Here is a 21,624-nt window from a genome sequence, read left to right on the forward strand (position 1 = left end):
TATTTTAATCATTCTGATTTTTAGAATTTTCAAGTGTACTAGAATATAGGTATGTTTGCAACAGTTTATAGAATTTGTTATATACCATTTAAATTGCAAGGTATGCCATCCCGATGCTACCTTATTTTTCAAAAAAAAAGTACAATCACCAGTTTTCTGTTAAACATTAAGTAGATTAATTTCTATAAAAGGTTTTTATATCTAAATCGAAATTCCAATGAGTTGTTTTTGAGTTGTTTAACTTTGTGAGTTTAAGACCTGAGAAAGATTATATTGAAGATATATAGTTATTTCAAAACTATTGTAATTACGAATTGACATTGAAGTTCTATCAACTTTTTAAATAGGTAGATCAAAATATTTGAAAAAAAAATAATTTGCATTTCACCTTCAATGATATAAAAACCTAATAATTTGAAAACATGGGCCTTGCATACCTACTTAAAAATTCCAAAAATAAGAGTTTGATTAAATTCATTTAAATTCGCACTAAAAAAAAAAAAAGGTGAGCATGCTCGGTGAATCACACTGTATTTTTCACTATAAACACTTAGTTTTTGACGGCAAAATTGAAATGTATGAAAGTTTTTAGATTATCTACTGCGGGAAAAATCGAAGTTTTTTAAAAAATAATCTGTTATGCAATTAACCTAACCATGTTTATTTTAGACAACGTGTAAGTAATTTAATTACAGCGCAGTCACTGAGATAATATGTAGGTCAATTCAACGTATCGATTAGGAATTAAGATTAGACTCTGAACAATATTCTTGATACTTAGTAAGATGAATAAATATTTTAAAAAAGATCATAGATAGGTACTTAATTATAATTGAAGAGATTTTAAAAATTAAAATTATTAGTATAACTCTTTTTTTAATATTATCATTATTTTTTTTCATTAATTATTAATGTAGAAAAACATTGTAATGATAGTTTTTTTTTTTATTTAGAACTATAACCGGCTTACAGAAATATACAATTAATATGATATTGTTTTGGGTGATCACGGATTTCAGTCTAAAGTAGATGCATACAAGTCGTATTTGACAGTAATATTATACTTTCCTTAGAAGTTTGCGAATACATGTGTATTGGTCTTCGATGATTTATCAATACGTCTATATATAATAGTATTATAAAAATATTAAAATGATAATATTGTAACGTTGCAGCTTATTATTACGAAGGCACGGAAAAGAGGAGAAAAAACTCGTAGCAGATGGCGTAATATGCTAAACATTTTGCGAATCATTAAGCGTCGTCGTCGTTGTCGTCATCACTGCTGCCGCTCCTTATTATTATTATTACTATTATTATTAATTTATATTAGAGAGAAACTCGACTGGCGATTCGTGATTTTACGTTCCACGTTTTAATTGAAAATAATAAATAATCGGACAGATTTGCAATTCAATTAGCGGCTCATAGTTTGACGTTATCGAGTCGTGTCAAACAACAGCCTAAACCCACTTGTCGGGACGCGGTCGCAGCGACTTTCTTCACACTCACACATGCATACACACACACGCCACATGATTTCATCCTCTTCGAAACGCCGCAGAGACCGAACTCCCTCGGGCTCCTCGGGCACGGGGCCCAGCTCAGCTACGTCGAATTTTTCTCATTCCCCCCCCGACCGCATATTCCCTCACGAAACTTCGCAATATAAGAGATTGCCTCGTGCCTCACCCCGGCCCCACTTCGGTTAATCACGAGCCACACCAATGTCCAAAAGCGTAGCCGTCAATCAAATCACCATCATCATAATAAAATCGTTTGCGACGGTAGCAGAGCGTGCGATCCCGGTCGGCCGACCGCGTTGGTGACTCTCGATATCGGGACTCCCCTGCTCGAACTCGGGACTACTGAAAAAAAAAAAAAAACAATATTACAACTGTGGTGATACCTGTCTGTTTTGTCATGATATAATTAAACCGTGGTAATATAGTGAGTGGTACCTGTGTGTTTATGGACTCCGATGAAAGTGTATTGCCAGCGATTAACCCGTGCTTTGGTAGATACTCGTGTGTATAAATATAGATAGCACTATAGTATGTATAGAAAATATTGATTTTTTTGAATTCATCTCTAACAAAATTTCTGTTCAGATTTTAAGAACTGTCAACATATAAGAATAATAAGGCCAAAAGGGTAAATTAATATAATAAGTTGTGAAAATTTGTTTTTTTTCGTTTCATGTCAAAATTTGTTTCATTCTTAGTTTTTTATTTTTTGTATTTTTGTATAGTATCACGATTTTAAACTATTGAATGGTCATTAATTATTATAAGTACATCATAACTGTGCATACTTCGTATTAAAAAATGTAATTGGAATATATTTCCGTAAATAAAGAATTATTATTTATGATATTATGCATGTGCGATGGCCAAATGGCGTGCGTCTAAAATCTAAATATTGCAGTTAACTTGCAGAGTATTTTATGATATGGACACGGTGATGATTTATTATACGTAGCGAATTCGGTATGTTCGCGTGACTACTGATATGTTATTTTATTATGTCGACGGATCACTGTGTAGAAAATAACCGTCACGATGACTCTGTGCCGCCGAGGTTTTTTGTTTTGTTAAAAACAAAAAAAAAAATTATAAAATATTTCCGAACCGACACGACCCATAGCTGCAGCCTCAACCAAACTGAAAATAGCGACTAATCGCCAACGATCGATTTTAGAACCGTATTTTTTTGTTCCAATTATTTCGAAATACTTTAATTCGCGCTCACATAATAATAAATATGCGTACAACGTGCACACAGCAAAGTTTACATCCAGCATACAATAATATATACATTGCCAGCGTATATGTGTGTGTGCACTGTGCATTCGATGAGTTTGAATAACTTTTTTTTTCGCATTTTTCAATACTGTTATTCTAGTTTTACGCTGCAACTGTTGTACTGATCCATTATTATTACGATTGCTACTACACTAACTGCAGTGATTTTATTATTTGCTGGAAATAATAATTTCGACCTACTCGGTACGATAAAAAAAAAAATTAAATTATTTATCCAACGGGCACAATATAAAAGTTATAGTTTCGGGATGCTAATATTAACAATTGCAAAAAAAACGTGTATTTTTAAAACATTTTTTTGTTCGTTTTTTCAACAAAGAAACTATATATATTGCAGTAGGTACCTATAATACGCATTTTTTCGATAATAACATTTTAGGAAAGGTATATATTTCGCACGCTTAACATTCTAGTGATTCAAATTATTATAATATAATATAAGTAACTGCAGTATAAAGGGGAAAAAATGTAATTTGAGTTAATATAAAAAAGCCACACAAAAAAAAAAATGAAATATTTTCAAACAATTTTCAATCGTGAGTAAAAATAGTTATTGGGTATTTATAATAATATTGTATGTTTCTGAAAAAAAAACCGTATGGTTCTGTGTTAAATCTAAATACATGTTAATTGCATAATTCACATCATGACAGTGAAATATTGTGGGCTTAAGACTGACGACTTCAGTTTTCAGAAAATCACCAAGTTGACAACCTCATGTTCGTTTATTTTATTTTAGAACATTCATTAGTACGACGCGTATGTCATATGTATATTTATCTTTTCCCAGGCGGACAACAGGAATCAATGGATTTTTTTTAATATTTCTTTTCATAACGTCTTATATTTATAATAATCTGTGAATATATATTTTATTATTGTTATTATTATTATGCCAATCGTCACGCAAACGCATTTGCCGCTAGCCAATTGAGTGCGTAAAATCGAGGACGAGAAAGAAATGTAATTTCTTTTACGACCGTACGCAGAACGATAAAAATAAATTACCTCTTCATTTATTATTATTTCGGTACATATCACGAACCCTTTTTATTGTTTTTTTTTTTTTTCTAAAAATCGTGAAAATCCCAGCGACTCGTAGCAGCTGCCGATGGTAAACTCGCGACGACGATTGTCGGCACGTTGTCGTGTCATCAGCCGTTTAAATGCTGCAAAGGTGGAATGCTAATGAACTTTTTTTTTCGTCCTGCGACGACGACGACGGCACTAGCCAGCGGCGGGCGGTCAGAGTCGCGAGCGTAGCTGATGTATGAGAGACAAAAGATGGGGAAAAAAAAATAACAACGCGAATTATTTCCTATTCCTGTAAAAGGGTTTTATTTTATTACATTTTAACAAGACCGCACTACGCCCGAGGACTTTTTGAGCTCATTACACAAGGCGTCTGCTCGGTCGTGTATATACAAAAGGATTTTTATTTTTCTCTCTCTCTCACCGGCTTTTTTCTATTTTTTTTTTTTTTTTGTATTATTTTTTGTAATACCCCGTGTACCCAGAGTCCCACTAAAATGCAAATTGAAATATCCCGCCCGCCGCCGCTGCATTTCCCACGCTGCCCTAGCTGTGTCGTATATAATACGGGGAAGAACATGAGTTCTCTGTTCAAATATTCCTGGACTTTTGTCTTTTAATTTACGTCAATTAGAGTTTCAATTAGCGTCCCCACCCTCCGACGGCCGTCCTTTTTTCATTTTTTTTTATCGCTCATTTTCGTATCCTACCCGTAACCCGCCACCACCCCCACCCACCACCATCACCCTCGGTATGTACGCCTCGCGTAGACGTATACAAGGAACTTTTGCAATGTTAAACTTTTTACTCAGTCTGGTTTTTTAAAAGAAAAAAGTGTGCTCGTGTGCTCACACATATATACATTTATATACGTACGCAGCATAAAGTACCGGGTAAACGCCAACCAAGATGGTCCTCGGAATAATATACATTAACTTTAAAGGTCGGCCGTTTCATTTGAAATTTTAATTTGAAATAATTTTCGAGAGTGAGGGGAGCTGCTGGTAAAATTAAACGCAATTTAGCGACAAAAGACGCCTGTAGTTTTTTATGTGTTTCGATGACTATCATGTGGTATCCCGAATGAACATGGACAACGACGTCTCCATGCGTCGTATAATAATAATAATAATAATAATAATAATATATGCGCTTCTCGAAAGTCAAGTTATCTTTGGCTTTTATGAAAAAAAAATATATACAGCCACGTGAATATTTATGTAAATTAAGTTAACTATATCGGCCGTTTTAGATAAGATGAAAAATATATTATAATATAATAATGACTAATGGCTATGACTTTTTCCAAATAATAAAAATTGATTATACTACGTAGTAGATAGAAAGATAATGCAGATATTCTGCTATGAGATATTGAGATGAGTGATATAGAAAAAACTAAAGAATATACTACACTTGTCTTTCGGTCCCTATGTAAATATACACTATTGTTAGTTCTAGCAGGCAACTCAGTCGAAACAAAAAAGCCAATATATTTTGTCAATTAGTAATGATTTTAAGAACTTAAATATATTTTACATACCTACTCTTTAGTATACGAAAATTTCTTTAAAAAAATTTCAATTGTATAAATATATAATAATTCTTATAATTTTTATCATATCGTTAACTGTAAAAAAAAAACAAAATAGTAACGTTAAAATGAATTTATAAATAGTTGGAGATAATTAAAAAGTTGAAAGTACATTTGAATTATTTGCACCTTATTTGCCTATTAAAAATATAAATAGAATAAAACCAAAGTCGTCACTCTACGTTTTATAGTTTTCCAATTCAATTTAAGAATTCAAACAAAACTTCAATTGGAAATCCAAGAAAAAACAACGTACTCGACGGAGAAAATAAACAATAATAATCTATTATTATACATTTGAGCAAAATACTAAATAACTGCGTTGTCCGTCACTGAAACATTTCCTGCGCCGACGACGAGCTGATAAACAAAGTTTTAATCCTGTTCAATAAGACGGGCTGCAGAGAGAGTAACCTTTGGAAGTTTTCGATATTAAACGACTGACCCTCTCCGGTTATCCAGTAGCAGCACCACGGTTAAGCCTTTGTTTTCCACTTAAGCACATCAAAAATTCCATTAGTACAGTATCTTAACGAGTATTAAAGGCAATTGAAAAAGCGAAAAACGTTCAAATCCCATTATGAGAGTAAACAATAAGTCGTCAGTAAAAAAAAAAAAAAATACAATTTCATTAAACCTTATTTTTTTCTCCGCCGGAACAGTTGGTCGCGTAATAGAGATTTCGAAGATTTCAGTTGCATATTTTATGACCTCTTACAATGTAATTATCTTCCTTTTTTTCTCCACCCATCAGTGTGGAGTTAAATTATTCAGATATCTATTAGTGAGATCGATTCTCGCAGAGAATTTGCATCTTGGCGCTACATATTTTATAGCCCTTAGCGTTCGGATGCATTATTGGTTGTGTATTAAATATGCATCATCGTGTGAATAGCAGAGACGGTTGATTTATACGAATGGCTTCGAACAACCCAAATCTATTCACTACTAAATATATGTTAATATGTATGGTGGCATATATTTAAAAATTATTCAAAGGGTGTATATATGGATAATAATAATATGAGCATTAAGTATATATATATAAATTTATTAAATATTTAGTATATAAGTGTTTATGTATAAGTTAAATTGGTTCAACTTCACGCTGACTCGGCCACGAATAAATCTCCATCAGAATTTAACTATGCTCATGTAATAATATGGTTTTAGAAATTTAGAACCACAGCGACAAGGGACTTTTTTAAAGGTAGTTAAAATGAAAAAAATTGATTATATTGTAGTTTTGGTTTAATGTAAAACGCAGATTGTATGTATAAAAGAGTTGAAAAGGGCATATTTTTTTTCAAACATTTCTCAGTTATTTCGTTATTTCAGAGAAAATAACGCCATTTACTCTAACTGTCTCTGTAGTTTATTTTTACCTTCTACTACCTACTATAATTATAATTAAAATCTTAAATAACAAGCAGACCTATGCGGTGTCCTTAATATGCAATTTCAGACATAAATACGATTGTAATTACTAATCTTGAATCTCTTATGAATAATTAAAAACAGATATTATGCAAGTTTCAAGAGAAATAGAATAATGGTTACTTAGTAAAATATATTTGTATAATATTTTTCTGATTTAAAAATAATTGAAACATAGTCTCGACATTGCAAAACTACCTGTGTCAATAATGGTGATCAATTTATAAATGTGAAATAGAAATTGCATCGTAAATTCAGACCTTAACGTAATTATAGAAATATTACCATATAATATAATAATATACGTTTTAGTATTTTAAAGTTAATAAGTTCATACCAATTATTCGTCCGTGGAATATTTAAAAAGAATTAAGAAGCGTTAAATGTTATATTTAAACTTGTATGGCATTAAACATTTTACATTAAGTTTGATAACTATTGTAAAAACTACCTTAAACACTTGAATATTTTACACTTTGAAGTATAATATCTTATATAACACAATGCACAACAATTTTTTTTTAGTAAAAAACAGTTTACATCTAACTGTATGTCGGTTTACTACTCTCCGACGGAGGAAAATCATTTTCTGCATATCTGTTTAACAGTTTCGATGTTTTTTGACAAATGATGTTCATACTCTCACACAGTCACTATACACTTTAACTATACAATATCAACTCGACTAAGTGTCTATACTGCAACGCTGTTGTGCTGTCTGACTAATAATTATTTTCACAATTCGGCGTATACGGCTAGAATTATATTTGTGAGCATAATATCATATAGTACTACCTATATTAGATATGCCACGGAAATGTATGCATAGAACCGAATTCATTCATGAATTCGTATTATTAACGAATAACTCAAGAATGAAGTTGATCGAAACTGACTCCGAGACACGTGGACAATGTATTATTATTATTATTATTATTATTATATTGGTCTCCGCGGAAATCATTCTAGCCGGGTGACATTCGCTCGTAAGTCATATTATACGAACGAATAAGTCCTGGTGACGCGGTAGCAATATATATAATATATATAATAACTCTTCTAGTTCTTCTAAATTGCAGCCGAGCCGCGGCTAATATATTGCCTCTGAGGACATTATTGCCGTCATTCGTATATACGTTTTCATTTCGTTTTCGATCCCCAACAACACAATAATATAAAATAATATACACGTCGCTTCTTTCTCGAAGAATGAAAGAACCACACACGATCGTGTCGTCCCCATAAGATTGTATATTGCATTATATACTATTATAATTGATATGGTGCAATAAGAGACTGCCGGTGGCGACTATAATAAAACAAGCGCACAAAATATTTGAAGAATGACGAGTTATAAATAAACATATTTTTAAAAAAAAACACTCGGCTTGGATGACGTATATTTCGTGAACGATTGTAAAAAGACCCAGCAGAGCTTATATTTCTCTTGGAAAATGTATATTTTGTGTTTTATAACACTTGGCATTATTATAATATATATATATATATAAACACCGCGTGACAGTTATGACGGATGACTTTTACGGCACCCGTCATTATTATGGAACGCTCTCGACTCCGAAAAACTTGACCCATTACCCTACACACAGCGATACATAGAGTGGTCTAATAAAACATACATAAACACGACTGTTATTTTTTTATATATATATTACATACAATATATACACGATACACGTATACATTAAAAGTTATAACGTACCTACCTTACATTCAAATTGTGTTTGTTTCATATCGCCCCGAACGACCGTTTTCCCATTAATATTTTCGTGAAATCGATTACGTATTATTATAACTATACCCATTTCAAACGCGGGTATACCAAATGTTATAATAAGTGTTACACCTTTCGTATTTTGAACCATCGACTTACTATAAACAGTCGTTCGCGGCTCGATGTTCTCGCCGTACAATGAGTAAGGCGCAGTTGTCCAAATATTGATAAAGAAGTTTATATCACAACTTATACTATCATATACCAACGAGCAATCAATGACTCAAAACTTGAAATTATTTACTGTGACGTCTGCCCAGTGATGCCCGCGCGGCCACTCGGCTGAGCTCGGACAAAAAAAAAACGAAAATATCCCTCGACTTGCTGTGCAACTACACCCCCTCAAGTTGGTCACAGGGCAACCGCCGTATAACCGCAGAAAAGCCGGAAGAACACCTTTTGAGTTTAACATGGTTTCTTATGGGGCATAGATTCGCAACACCTGCTGGAAAACCAGTGCTGCCGGTAGAAAGATATAACTATACTCTTATCATTTTCGGACAAGTGCTTATCACTCTACGAGCGGCGTAACAACTTACATCTCGCAGTGATGTTAGGCTGTTTTCACCAAAAAAATACAGTGATGTAGCCTGTCTTTACGACAATATACAATAATCTAAATATCTATATGTCCTACCCTGTTTTAATGGGTTTGCTCAATAATCGAAATAACACGATAGTTTACGATTTATTTTTATACGTTTTCCAAAAACCGACATTCCAATTACCTACTATAAATTGTGCACGCAGCGGCAGTGATGTCGAGTATCTCGTTTTTATAACGACAAAAACATTATTATTATTTGACATTAATATTGTTTTAAGCTAACCGTTTCTCGCCGTCGCTGATTGACTTGGACGTGGCATATTATTAATAACGTTTCCTCTCGATTACCGCGACGTATTTTACTATGTTATAATCTATCGCGAGTGAATATTACGGAAAACAACGTGAGTACTATTGTGTTGACAAACTGCGCGATGGCGGAGATTCGTGACATTCTGACGACAATAATCAGGTATTATACGTCTCAGTCAATATCAAAAAACGGAAGAAACGAGTTCAACGGTTCGCGAGGCTTAAATCGCGCGTATCGATTGAATTACCATCACGACTTCGACGCCACCGCCGACATTTGCAGTCACCTTTGCCCCGTGACTTCAAGTATATTTTCAAGCCGGCTGTGCAGGTACATATTATAAAATAAATAATAATATTATATGCCACGTAGACACTTGTTGGGGGTCTCCTGAAATGCATTATAAGTTTATTACGCGAGCCCCAACTACCTAAATATACCTTCCGAGGCGGGAGGGCGACGACGAAAGATGCAATAATTGCACAACAATAATATTATAAGATACGTGTGACGCCGAGGTACTGCCTTACATAGACTATAATAATAATTTTCGAACGTAAACGAAACGTTTGCATGCCGTGGTGACCTTCATGATCGCGCGCTCCGAGGCTACGGACCAGAAAGCCGCACTGGGTGGGCAATGTGCGCACTAGAACGGGGCGGCGACGACGAAAAATCACAACACCTCCATGGGACGAGTGTACTGTTTTCTTTTATGTTTTACTTGTTTCGCCGACGACGATCGCGGTGAACATTTCCAGAATCAGATGGAATCCTGCGTTAGCCACCGTCAAAAAAACAACGGTTTCCGCGTGAGGTTAAAAATTGTTCTTTTTTTTTTTCTGACCAATACAACTCTCACAAGGGTTGTGGCGGGTCCGACACGGCGGCGAGAGCGAAATGTGAGCGGTGGCCGCGACCTATGCGCATTGCACTGAAACGTATCGCGGGCCCTGACACTGATTCATGCAAAGTTGGATCACGGTCGTGTGCGATCGCGGTGGAGATGGTAGTGGTGGTTGTGGTAGTGGTAGCGGTAGCGGTGCGTGCGTGTGTGTGTGTGTATGAGAGTATGTTGCGGTGGGAGACGGTCCGACCGTTGTGCGGTTACCATGGTTACTGTATAAATCATCGTTCACCTGCGTCCGTTCCCTCGGCTGGCATTAAATCCTTGTAATTTCCGAGAGAAAACTTCGCCGGGGGAAACTATTAAGTTTCCAAACCCAAATTAAGCACGTAACCGTTGAGCTTCTTATCTACCGCCGTGGTGGCGGCGGCGCGCGTGGAGTTGGCACGCCGAATTCGATTATCCGGGCGCGCGCGCCGATGACGAGCGCAGTGAGCGCCGCGGCTCCGGTTGACGGGGAACCGATTGTTTCGGCTTTAATTCACCGATCGAGTCGGTCTCGGAGGCCAAACGAAACTTACCCGCATAACGTTATAATATGCAACCCGCGCGCAACACAATCAGGGCGACTCCAATAATTGCGCGCGCGCGACACTTCTAATAATATTATTAGATATTATCATACCGCGAGCGCAATAATAGTTTTATTAGTAACAAAAGCAATCATAACGTTGCCCTGTCTGTGTATTACGGCATTTGGAACTCGAGTGCGCACTACAGCAGTATAACGACACGTCATAAAATAAATGCTTTCCGAGACGGTATTATAATATTATCTCTCACTAATACAATATTATGTGTACCGACTATCTTTAAACTCTCTCGATACCGGACGAACACAATTCGTATGCAGTGTCGTAACACTCGCGACCAAAAGTTAGAGATCGTATAATATTTAGGTGTACGTGTTTGATCGTTCAGAAAAATGTGTATAAAATGTTTTTCTCCTGTGTTATGTTTTTCGTGTGGCCCGGTGCGGTGTTCTACTCGGTCTTTTTTTGGGCCAGTCGAGCAACCGAAATGTATTCCATATATATGCCGTTATCATTACGCACTGTACTCGTCTGTAAAAAAAAATAATATAAGTATTTTGAAGGTGCGTAATTGTGATTTTTTCATGTTGTCCGGTTTCCAACACTATTAATGCGGAACAGTTGACATTTCGAAAAAAAATAGACCGTCCCGACACACACGTATTATATTAGCTGATGGATGACGTTTTGACAAATTACGATTCGTGGTGTTTTGACACTCGTTTTATTTTAGAAAATCCCGACCGGGTCAATGTATATATTTTGATGAAATCATTACGATTCTTAATATTTTTTTTCCATATAACCGAACATAAGGTATTATTTCTCTATGCCATAAAGCTATTTCCGAAAATAGTCTATATATGGTATTATGAGACCATACTACAACGATAATCAATACAATTATATTAGATTAGTCAATCTAGTATGTGTGCAATTAAAATAACATTGTGTCTAAATAAACGGGTGCTATTATGACTTATAAGAGAAAATTAGAAGAGTAGACGACGGTTATACCCTGTGTGACCTAACTCGTGGTGATGTTCCATATAGTATGTCTAGAGATATTTTCGTTTTTTTTTTGTCCGAGCGCAGCGCATTGAGCTAGTGGTCACGTGGGCATCACTGTATTTACTGACCCGGCATCGAATATGTGCACGGATGGGTGCCCGGGTACGCATTATCCGAGCGGGCACTCGCGGGTATGTTCTAATTTATATGTTCTCATATCTTGCGCTCTTCGGTATTATAACCATAATATACATACCGTGAAGTGGTGACTCGGAGCGATGGAAATATATTAATTCCCACGAATCGCGTGACCCCTAAAACGCCGTTGTCGGCTCTCAAAATACCCTCTGACCGACATCTTTGTATTTCCGGAAAATAGGGGTTGCCTGGGATCCGGGTGCCGTTGAAGAGCAGCTATGCGTCGGCCATGCCCCAGCAGACGGCGGTGTTCATGTACAGCACCGCTGGTCCGGACGGACAGACTGTCACCCTACAGCTCCGCGAGACGGACGAGACCATCGAGCTGCCCGCGTCCATGCTGTCCAAGATGTCCCGACAAACGGACACGGCCACGCTGTCCATCAGCTACCAGGACTCGGCGGAGGTGCTCACCGACGGCACCATCGACCTGCTTCTGGCCACCACGCCACTCCACTCTTCCGGTAAGTCCGTTGTTTTAGACATTATTTATAATAGTATAGTAGTATAGGTATGCTATATTAGTGTTGTTATATGGATAAGACGAAACGCCGTAAAATACCATCGTAATCAATGCCGCTCAAGTTGTATGGCCCAGTATAATACCTCGTAGGCATTAACTACGTCCGCCTATTTCTGCGGATTTATTTTTAAGGAAATTACTAATTAGGGATGACCTTCAGTAAAAATCAGCTTATCACAGGGCCGTGATAATGCAGTGTTTTTTTGCCTCGGTCAACCGCCGTGGTAATTGTTGGATTGTGGTGCAATATCGGACCGCAAAGGTCCTAAATTTTAAATGATATATTTCAAAAGTGTCTACCTACCTACTGCGTGGTTTCCATTTTTTGGTATTTCGGCTATTTTTTTTTTCAAACTTTGGCTTGTCGCGGTCGTCGGGTCCGTTCGTGTAAAAAGCGTTTGGCACCGTCTCCGAGTTTTGCGTGTTGGGTACGCGTCGTTAATCGATCTGTATGTGTGTGTGGTTAAAAAACATTTTGTCCTCTGGCACGGATGGAATCCGTCGGTTTACCCCGCACCAATACACTAGGTGGGTGAAATATAAATATATATACATCGCGTTCGCGGTTTTGGCAACGGTAAAATTCTTCCAACCACCCCTTTTGCTGCAGCAACCCTTCCGCCACCTCAACGTCACTACCAACCAACCGGGCCACCGCCACCTTATGTTATCACGAGGAGGTACGTTTTGTATATATTTTTTTCGTCTCCCTTACACTCCCCGCACAAAGGTCTCTTTTTCCGTCCTGGTATTTTTTTTTTTTTTTTACTTTTATGACGTGCAATACCCATAAAATGACAAATAAGAGGCCCTTAACAATGACGGGGAGAACGCCTTTTGTTTATGGACGCCTGTAATTTATTTTATCGCCGACACCCTCCTATCGCCGTACATACACCCTTTGCCTTTCCGTACTTCGCCACATGCATGGCATCCGAAAAGTTGTACTCGCTAAAGTGGCCCTGTGCGCGATTCTTTACTTGCCACCGCTCACAAAGGTTTACGTGCGCCACCGACGTACTACCCCGCTGTCTCTCCTACGCCAACGTCCAAACTCGTCGTAACTAACACACACACACACACACACACATATTTCTCACCAAAAATATCGTTCTGACGTCACACTTATGACTTATGGTAACAATGAATTCTGAATCGCGACCATATTCTACACGGCTGCCACCACTGAAGTCCTAACGAAAAAAAGTAATTCGTTACTACGTTATATACATAATTGTACATTACTATACATTATAAATAATTCTTATAATAAAAAGTACACATCAACATGGTTTTATTGACCAAAAGTTGAACTTAAAAACTTTAAGTGCGCATGTTATGTATTAATGATATCATTATTTGTAAGATCTAATATTAATAACATTCTGTTTGTTTTTGAATAACTAAAGGGTTTTAAATATTTCTTTCAAAAATGCATTAAAACCAGCTTGTTTATCTAAATTATGGATTATAATATTTTCATTTAACAATTTATATTAATATTTTTTTCGTGAACAAAAAGCTTTTAAATTCATTTTTTACGAATATTAAAAATGATTAAACATTTTTGGTAAAATAAACATAGAAATAAAATATTTAAAAAAAAATACAAGGTAAAAAGCTTAATAAATAAACAATGTATGAATATAATGTTTGCTCGTATGCAAATTATTTTTATTTTATTTTATTTAAATTTCTGGAGTTGGTTTTCAATAATTTTTTTTTTAGTTTCTAATTTTGTCATACCGGTCATTTTTAAATGTGTTTTGTACACATATTAACCTTCTTACAACTTTTGTTCGAAAAGAAAAAACGTTAACAATGTTTAATTTTAGTTTAAAAAAATGCGCGAAAAGCCAGACAATAATTAATGTCACTATAGTGAAGACTGAAGAGTTATATTTTTAAATCTAAAATTACATTGAAGTTCGTCATGCCATGTTTTGTGAGTAGTGACAACTTTTATCATTCTAAAAAAAAATTATAATAACCAAGCTAAATAATGATAATAATAATGGTAATAATAAAATTTGTCTTTGTACATTGTCCTCGTCTAACTTTTATCTTTGAGCATAATTTGTCAAATTGTTTTAAATCCAAAACCTTGAAAATCCGTTTATCATTATTTCAAGGGACAGACTAAGATGACAAAAAAGTAATTTAAAATGATTTTTTTGTCTTTTCATCGCTGTTTTGCATTTTAATTATTATTTAAATCAAATATATTAGAATAATAATTCCCTTTTTCTCGCCCATACAATCACATTTTCAAGTTAGTAAGTCTCTTTGTTTTGTTTTGATACTTTTTTGACACTTCATTTTCGCGAGTTGATTCATTTTATCATCAATACAAATATCATCATATTATTTGATTAGAAAAAGAAAACAAACACCTTTAACTATCTATAAGTATTTTATTTTTTCTTAAGTTGTTCTTTATTTTACTTTAAAACGTTCGCGGAGAAAGCGAGTTGATTCTGGGACAGTTGTTTTTACATATTTAGCTACGGGTCCCTTGAGACAGCGATCCTTTTTTCTTTGGGGTTGGAGACGGTTCGGGACGGAAATGGAAAAGAAATGTTTGGCTCCTTACGTGCTCGGTATGATTTAAATTCTCGCTTCGGCCCGTTAATCAAATAAAAAAATAAAAAATGAAAGAAAAACGATGAAAAAGAGGACGCGACTAAAATTGTTTAGAGGTCTATATGCGCGTAGTGTACACATGGAATCGAGTTAATTTTTAGGGAGTCCTCAGGTTTCTTGGCGAACAACCAAATGATACAAAGTCTGTTCAGTGGATGTGATCCAAATTCAAGAGTACCCACATAATATTATAATATTTTGTTTTAATATGTCTTATATGTCCCTTTACGAGTGTTAAGCTAATTTCCAACTGATTCTAAATTATAGTATTCACCCTTATCCAAGCCCATACCAGGGAAATAAGTCACAACAAACATCTGCTTCAAAATTGCCTTGTTCACGGGATAAGCGAAACAAAAACAAAATATCCCTCGCTATTAGAGCAATACCTTAATATTTTAATTATACTTGCATATGATGTAATTAGTGTTTTAAGTTTTGTTTTGTTGTGGTTAAATATATTATTTAAAATTAAAATCACTCAATACCCTATTTTTGATATTAAAAAAGTATTGTGAATTATTATTACTATAATTATTAAACTAAATCATAAGTAATTACTTTTAGTTCTACTATTTATCATTTGAGTTGCTTTGATGTTTAAAACTGTCATAAAAAATTACGGACGCCAAAGAGATAAAAATCCCCATTGCTTTATATACATTAGTCTAGTGCTTAGGAGCACTTGACCTTTTCAAACACTATGCCCTATGAAGTTTTCGTACACTCCGATAGTAATTCATTAGAGCGCAAAGGCCACGGGGAGGTCCATCTGTATCCAAAAAGACATTTCGGTCAAAATGTCAAGTTCCCTGCTGGTGGCCAACAAATGGGTTACATATTCGACCGTCAACCCCCGTCGTGGCGTTTGGAAAATCGTCTTTTTCCAGGCGAATGGGCGAATGGTTTAAAAACAAAAAAAAACAAGATCAAAATATTTTTTTAATATTGCAGAAAATTAACTTTTTAGATTTTATTTTGAAATGCATCGGAATATTCCATGTTAATTAAAACATTGTAACATGTTTTATGTTATTAATTTGGTCTTCGTACACATAATGTTCTATTAAATCAGGATAAATTAATACATTTTCTATACCCATAGTTCTATCCACCAATGTATAATGTATTAAATCGAACATGACCAAAAAATACAGTACAGTTCATTTTAAATTAGGTTAATTAGCACATATTTTGTGGTGACCGAAACTATTATGAATGTAATTTTACGCACAGTATACAGAATTATACTCGTCTCGGAATCCTTTTGCATATTATGTACACTTTAATACATGTGCACAGTGTATTATATAGGTAGGTATACTTTGAACAAGGTGACCGCCAAGACGAAATACATGCAAGTCGACTGTTTACTCGGTTAACCTGGGTAATATTAAACGGCAAACTTATTTCGGAGGAAACTTGCAGCGATAGCTCCCGGTGGTAGTTGATGAAAAGTTATACTAATAAATGCTTGGAGTCTACGCCGACAATGTTATTCAACTATTGGTTATACACGAACATCAACGATGTATTATAATATACATATATATAGATAGATAGATATACTTGCAAAACTTTGTGGCGATAACGAAATATCATAATAATAATAATAATAATATTATTATTATTATAAATACAGACATTAATACGTTGTACACACTACACACATATATTTTAAGTATAAATTTATAAATAGTATGATTTAACATCGTTATTATATTCTTGTAAGAGATACTTTTTAAAATCATTTAAATACAGATACAGATATTACTTTGAGAAGTATTTAAAATATATATTTTAATACTAAATAAAAAAAAGAACTCGAGTAGGTACAAACACAAGTACTTTAAAACTTGTATTTATAGATAATATTATGTTCTTTCAAATACTTTCAAATATTTCATAAAATATTATTTTCATGTTGTACCTTAATTTTATAGAGCATTTTACTCCCATCATAATTGGTGAACTTTAAAATACGCATCTGTTTTCTTTGTCGAAGTATTTTGAAATTTCAGTTGAGCATAATTAACATTAAAAATATATACTATGCACTCTTAGTTTTTATTTTTATTTATAACAGAGATCAGCATTTAAACAGATAATATAATATAAACTAAAATGAATAAGTATCTGATTTTAATTACAGATACTATAAGAAAGTATCTAAAGTACTTACTTGAATACTTGTACTTGAGTAGGTACTTGACGAGACTAATCGTTATTAGTGTTTTTTATTGGTTGAAAAAAAAATCAAGTCGTACCTATACATAATAAACAATGTACGACCCCTGGTTGAACTATAATTTTATGTCTCAATGTCATATCTTTATCGTAACAGTAAATTATCCAAACAATTACAATGATGTATCAGCAATTATAATATAGATGGGTTTACGGTATAGGCTGCTTATGCACGGTTGACTATGCAAAGCTCAATGTTAATTATTGTATGTATTGTAATGCGCATGTAGGTTTATCTGGAGGATTTGCCGTCGTAGTATTGTGTGATCATTGTTCATAGTACAGTCGCTGGTACTGCAGTGAAACCTCTAAGTATCAGACACTCCCGAGTCCCGGTCACTGAATTTGTTTCCGGTATTCTGGGTGTCCGCTATTCAGAGGGCACAGGTTTTAGAAAGTTTGTTCGTAAAAAAATTCGACTATTTGGAGGTGTTCGTTAGGGGAGGTTTCACATTATCGTCTCCACGAAACTAATTATGTATATTCACATACTTAATAATTATTATTTTTATGTGCGAGAAAAATCACTTGTCGGAAAATTCACTCTCCAATCATTTCGGTTCGTGATCTCTTGTCCCCCGCCTGTTGTCGTTGTCGGCAGCGAGCGGTGGTCGTATCGTGTTATCACATGTAATGCAGCTGAATATATTATTATAGTTCACCGATGCAAACCGTTCCGTTTCGCATTAGAGCTCCGCGGTCCGTTAGTGCGTGCGTGCGCTTCACTCGCTGTGGCGGCGGCGGTGGTCCACGTCACCGCGTCATGCAGCCGCCGCCACAGCCACGTGGTACATTATATCATTTTCTGTACGAAATAGTATTATAATAATAATAATTATTATTATTATTATTATTATATGACGACTAGCACACAATGAACAACGAACGAGTGAGCAGCAGCAGCAGCAGCAGCAGTAGTGTTGCATTACGAATCCCGCCGAGAAAACCACCCTTGCCACCGCCGCGGGCGCAGAGTAATTTCCCCGCGAGACCACCGGATGGTTATATATACTACACACACACACACACACACACACACACACATGTAGTTTACCCAAGTTTCATCCCTAATCCACCGGATCGTGACTTCCGACCGTCACACGACCGGCGAAAAATCTGCGTTAGTATTCGCGGCGGTCTGTGCTGTGTGGGCGGTGGTGTTCTACTCCGGGGTGAAAGGGGTGGCACAGTTCTGCTGCTGCGGCCTTTCGCACGCGCGTAAATCATCATATACTATTTGCTTTTGAGCTTTTACACACCATCGTCACTGTGCAATATTAATACGTATTTATAGCGTATAATAATTATTGTATAATAATATATTGGGCTGCAGATGCGAGCGAAACGCGACATGTCGCTTGAATGTCCGACGATCATCATGTGCGGCCGAAGTGACGTGAACTCTCGCATGGCCCCGGGTGGTCGTATTATAATTATATGGTGGTTCACCCACATAATTATGATATAATAATAATAATAATAATAATAATAATAATATCCGCACTCTCGGAGACGTGTGATAACGTGTAATAATCAAATACGCCCCCACACACATGGCATATGAAAAAAACTGCCGAATCGACCAACTCGCCGAGTCCCCTTTATTTGTTAGGTTATGCAAAACTATAACTGTCGCGATCACGTCATCGGAGGGCGTTTTCTCCTCTCTCTGCAAAGTAATATCGAAACTGACAAACGCGTGTGACGGAAATTTCATAACTATACGCCAGGCATATCCAACTCAAAGTACCTATTCATTTTGCCAAATACATCAAATACATAGTTTACTCCGATGGTCGCACATAAACTTTTATCGGAAAAAAACATTTTACACACAATTTCAATTGTATTTATTACTATTACAATACCATACAATATTCATTCAACTATCAGATGATAAGATAGAACAGGAACATAATTATGTTTACCTCTCACTAACTTAGTCGTAACACGAACATAAAATTGTATAGTTTTTTTTTTATCGATTTTTGTTTACAATGAATTATTCTCCATTAATATTGATACCCAATAACGTATAAAATTCATTTGCGGTCGACCACTCTTTCGTTGTGCGGTTCTACCTGGTCGATGAACGAAATAAAATCGTAATACAAATTTAACCATTAGGTCACCGGACCAGTGCCGTCGCTAAGTCAGCTGTGGAAAACGTATAACAACAATAATATCGAATTGTTTTTTAATCATTCGAGCAACATTTTCGCATAGGTATGATATTAATGTAATATTATTAAGTATACTGCCAACGAATTACAAACCTACCTAAAATGATATTATCAAACACCCTGTGAAGACCCTTTTACTTGTATTATAACAAGACTTGTTGTAATAATATATATATACCAATATGATATTATATAATGTAGGTAAATTATTTTACTGACTATTAATCATTTGCATATTATGAATATTATATATTGAAGATTTAAAAGATTGTGCCTTTAATATTTTACTATCAAATTATTTTCTATGGAAACTTGTAACAACAATATTGAATCGCTTTGGAATTACTCGTGCAATATTATCATATGATAAAAACATTACACTGCCTACAAATTACACACAATATATAATTATAAAATATAGTGGGCAGGTTCATGACCAAACACATTATAATATACTATAATGAAGGTATATAAATAATTTATTTCACTTACAATTAATCGTTTGAATATTATGAACATCATATTATAACGATTTAAGCTTGTATTTAATATTTTATTATCTAACTATTTGTACTTGTTGAACGATACGTTTGAAAAATACCTACGTTGATTTAATAATTGTTTATAATCCATGTATTTACGTCATTAACGCAACATCGGATTTCGTTTCGATAAAAATTAACTTTCCAACTTTCTCTCGATACTGATGAACATACACTCCATTAGTTTTTCAAACAAAAAAGTTAATTGGTAAAGTTTTTTTTTTTATGCCTCTTTTTTCGTCTCAAAGTTCTAGTTTCATAATATTTATTTATTACATGTTATTTGCAGCTATTATATCCTTACACATAAAATATTTTATAATAAACCTAGTAAAGAAAAAACAAACCTTTCTTCTGTAAGGAATATAGTTTACTCAACTACAAAGACATTAGAGATATAATTTTGTTTCAGTCATTAACCGATGGTTTAAAAAAAGATGTTTAAGTTTTTAAAATGTTTTTTTTTTTTTGATAGTCATTATTATTAAAGTTTATAATTAACAAGACGTCACTTTTTAGTTTAAAAAACGGAATAATTTTTTTTATAAAACACAAGGTACCTACACAGTATATTGTATTATTATACAGTCAAACGGGTTTTTCTAGCATTTTACAATTTTCATTTAAAATAACACAAAAGTTTAATTCATTATTTACTTTACTATATTAAACTGATTAAACCATATTTATTTAATTAAACAACAATTTTAAACTTTCCCGTGAGTTTTTTTTATTAACTTTTGACATATTAAATACGATCTGCATACAAGTTACGTATGATCATAAAAAAATGTACACACAACATTGTCAGATAACGTCGACGTCATTTTTTTTAGTAATTTGAATAACGTAATATAAACGGTATACAACATTATTGTTATTGCATGGGGTTGGCTTAGCTGTCCAAAAATAACATTCGGTACGTCTGTATTAATCCACACGAACCTTAACAACCAATCTAGATGATTCACCTTAAAAAAAAATAATTTTTTTTTTCATAATAATTTCGCTCTACTTAGGTTCATTACTTCGGTGAATTTAATATTTATTCTGTATCATATTATATTATTATCATTAGACTGCATGGGGACTTTTACAGTTTTACATCGAACACTCGATATACATAACGATTATTTAAAATTGAAGAGCTTACCGCGCGAGTCGCACGTTTATCATACAATCAATTTAAACTTTTTTCCCAAATCCTAAAATAATATATAATATTATGATGTATGTAACATTTGTAACGAAAAAGCTATATGTATCTACTGCCTAGTAGTTATTTGGATATTAT

General features: G+C 34.5%; 1 protein-coding gene across 2 annotated transcripts in view; it reads left to right on the top strand.

Annotated features, from left to right (window-relative positions):
* The window catches only part of LOC111028193 (serine-rich adhesin for platelets), a 262,409-nt gene that overhangs the window by 93,410 nt on the left and 147,375 nt on the right, over window positions 1-21,624 (top strand). For both annotated transcript variants that reach the window (XM_022306743.1, XM_022306742.1), the window contains exon 3: window positions 12,374-12,656. In XM_022306743.1, coding sequence (XP_022162435.1) covers window positions 12,374-12,656 — 283 coding nt within the window. The remainder of the gene's footprint in view (window positions 1-12,373; window positions 12,657-21,624) is intronic.

This window comes from Myzus persicae, unplaced genomic scaffold (genome assembly GCF_001856785.1).
Source record: "Myzus persicae strain clone G006 unplaced genomic scaffold, MPER_G0061.0, whole genome shotgun sequence".
In the NCBI taxonomy this organism is placed as follows: domain Eukaryota; kingdom Metazoa; phylum Arthropoda; class Insecta; order Hemiptera; family Aphididae; genus Myzus; species Myzus persicae.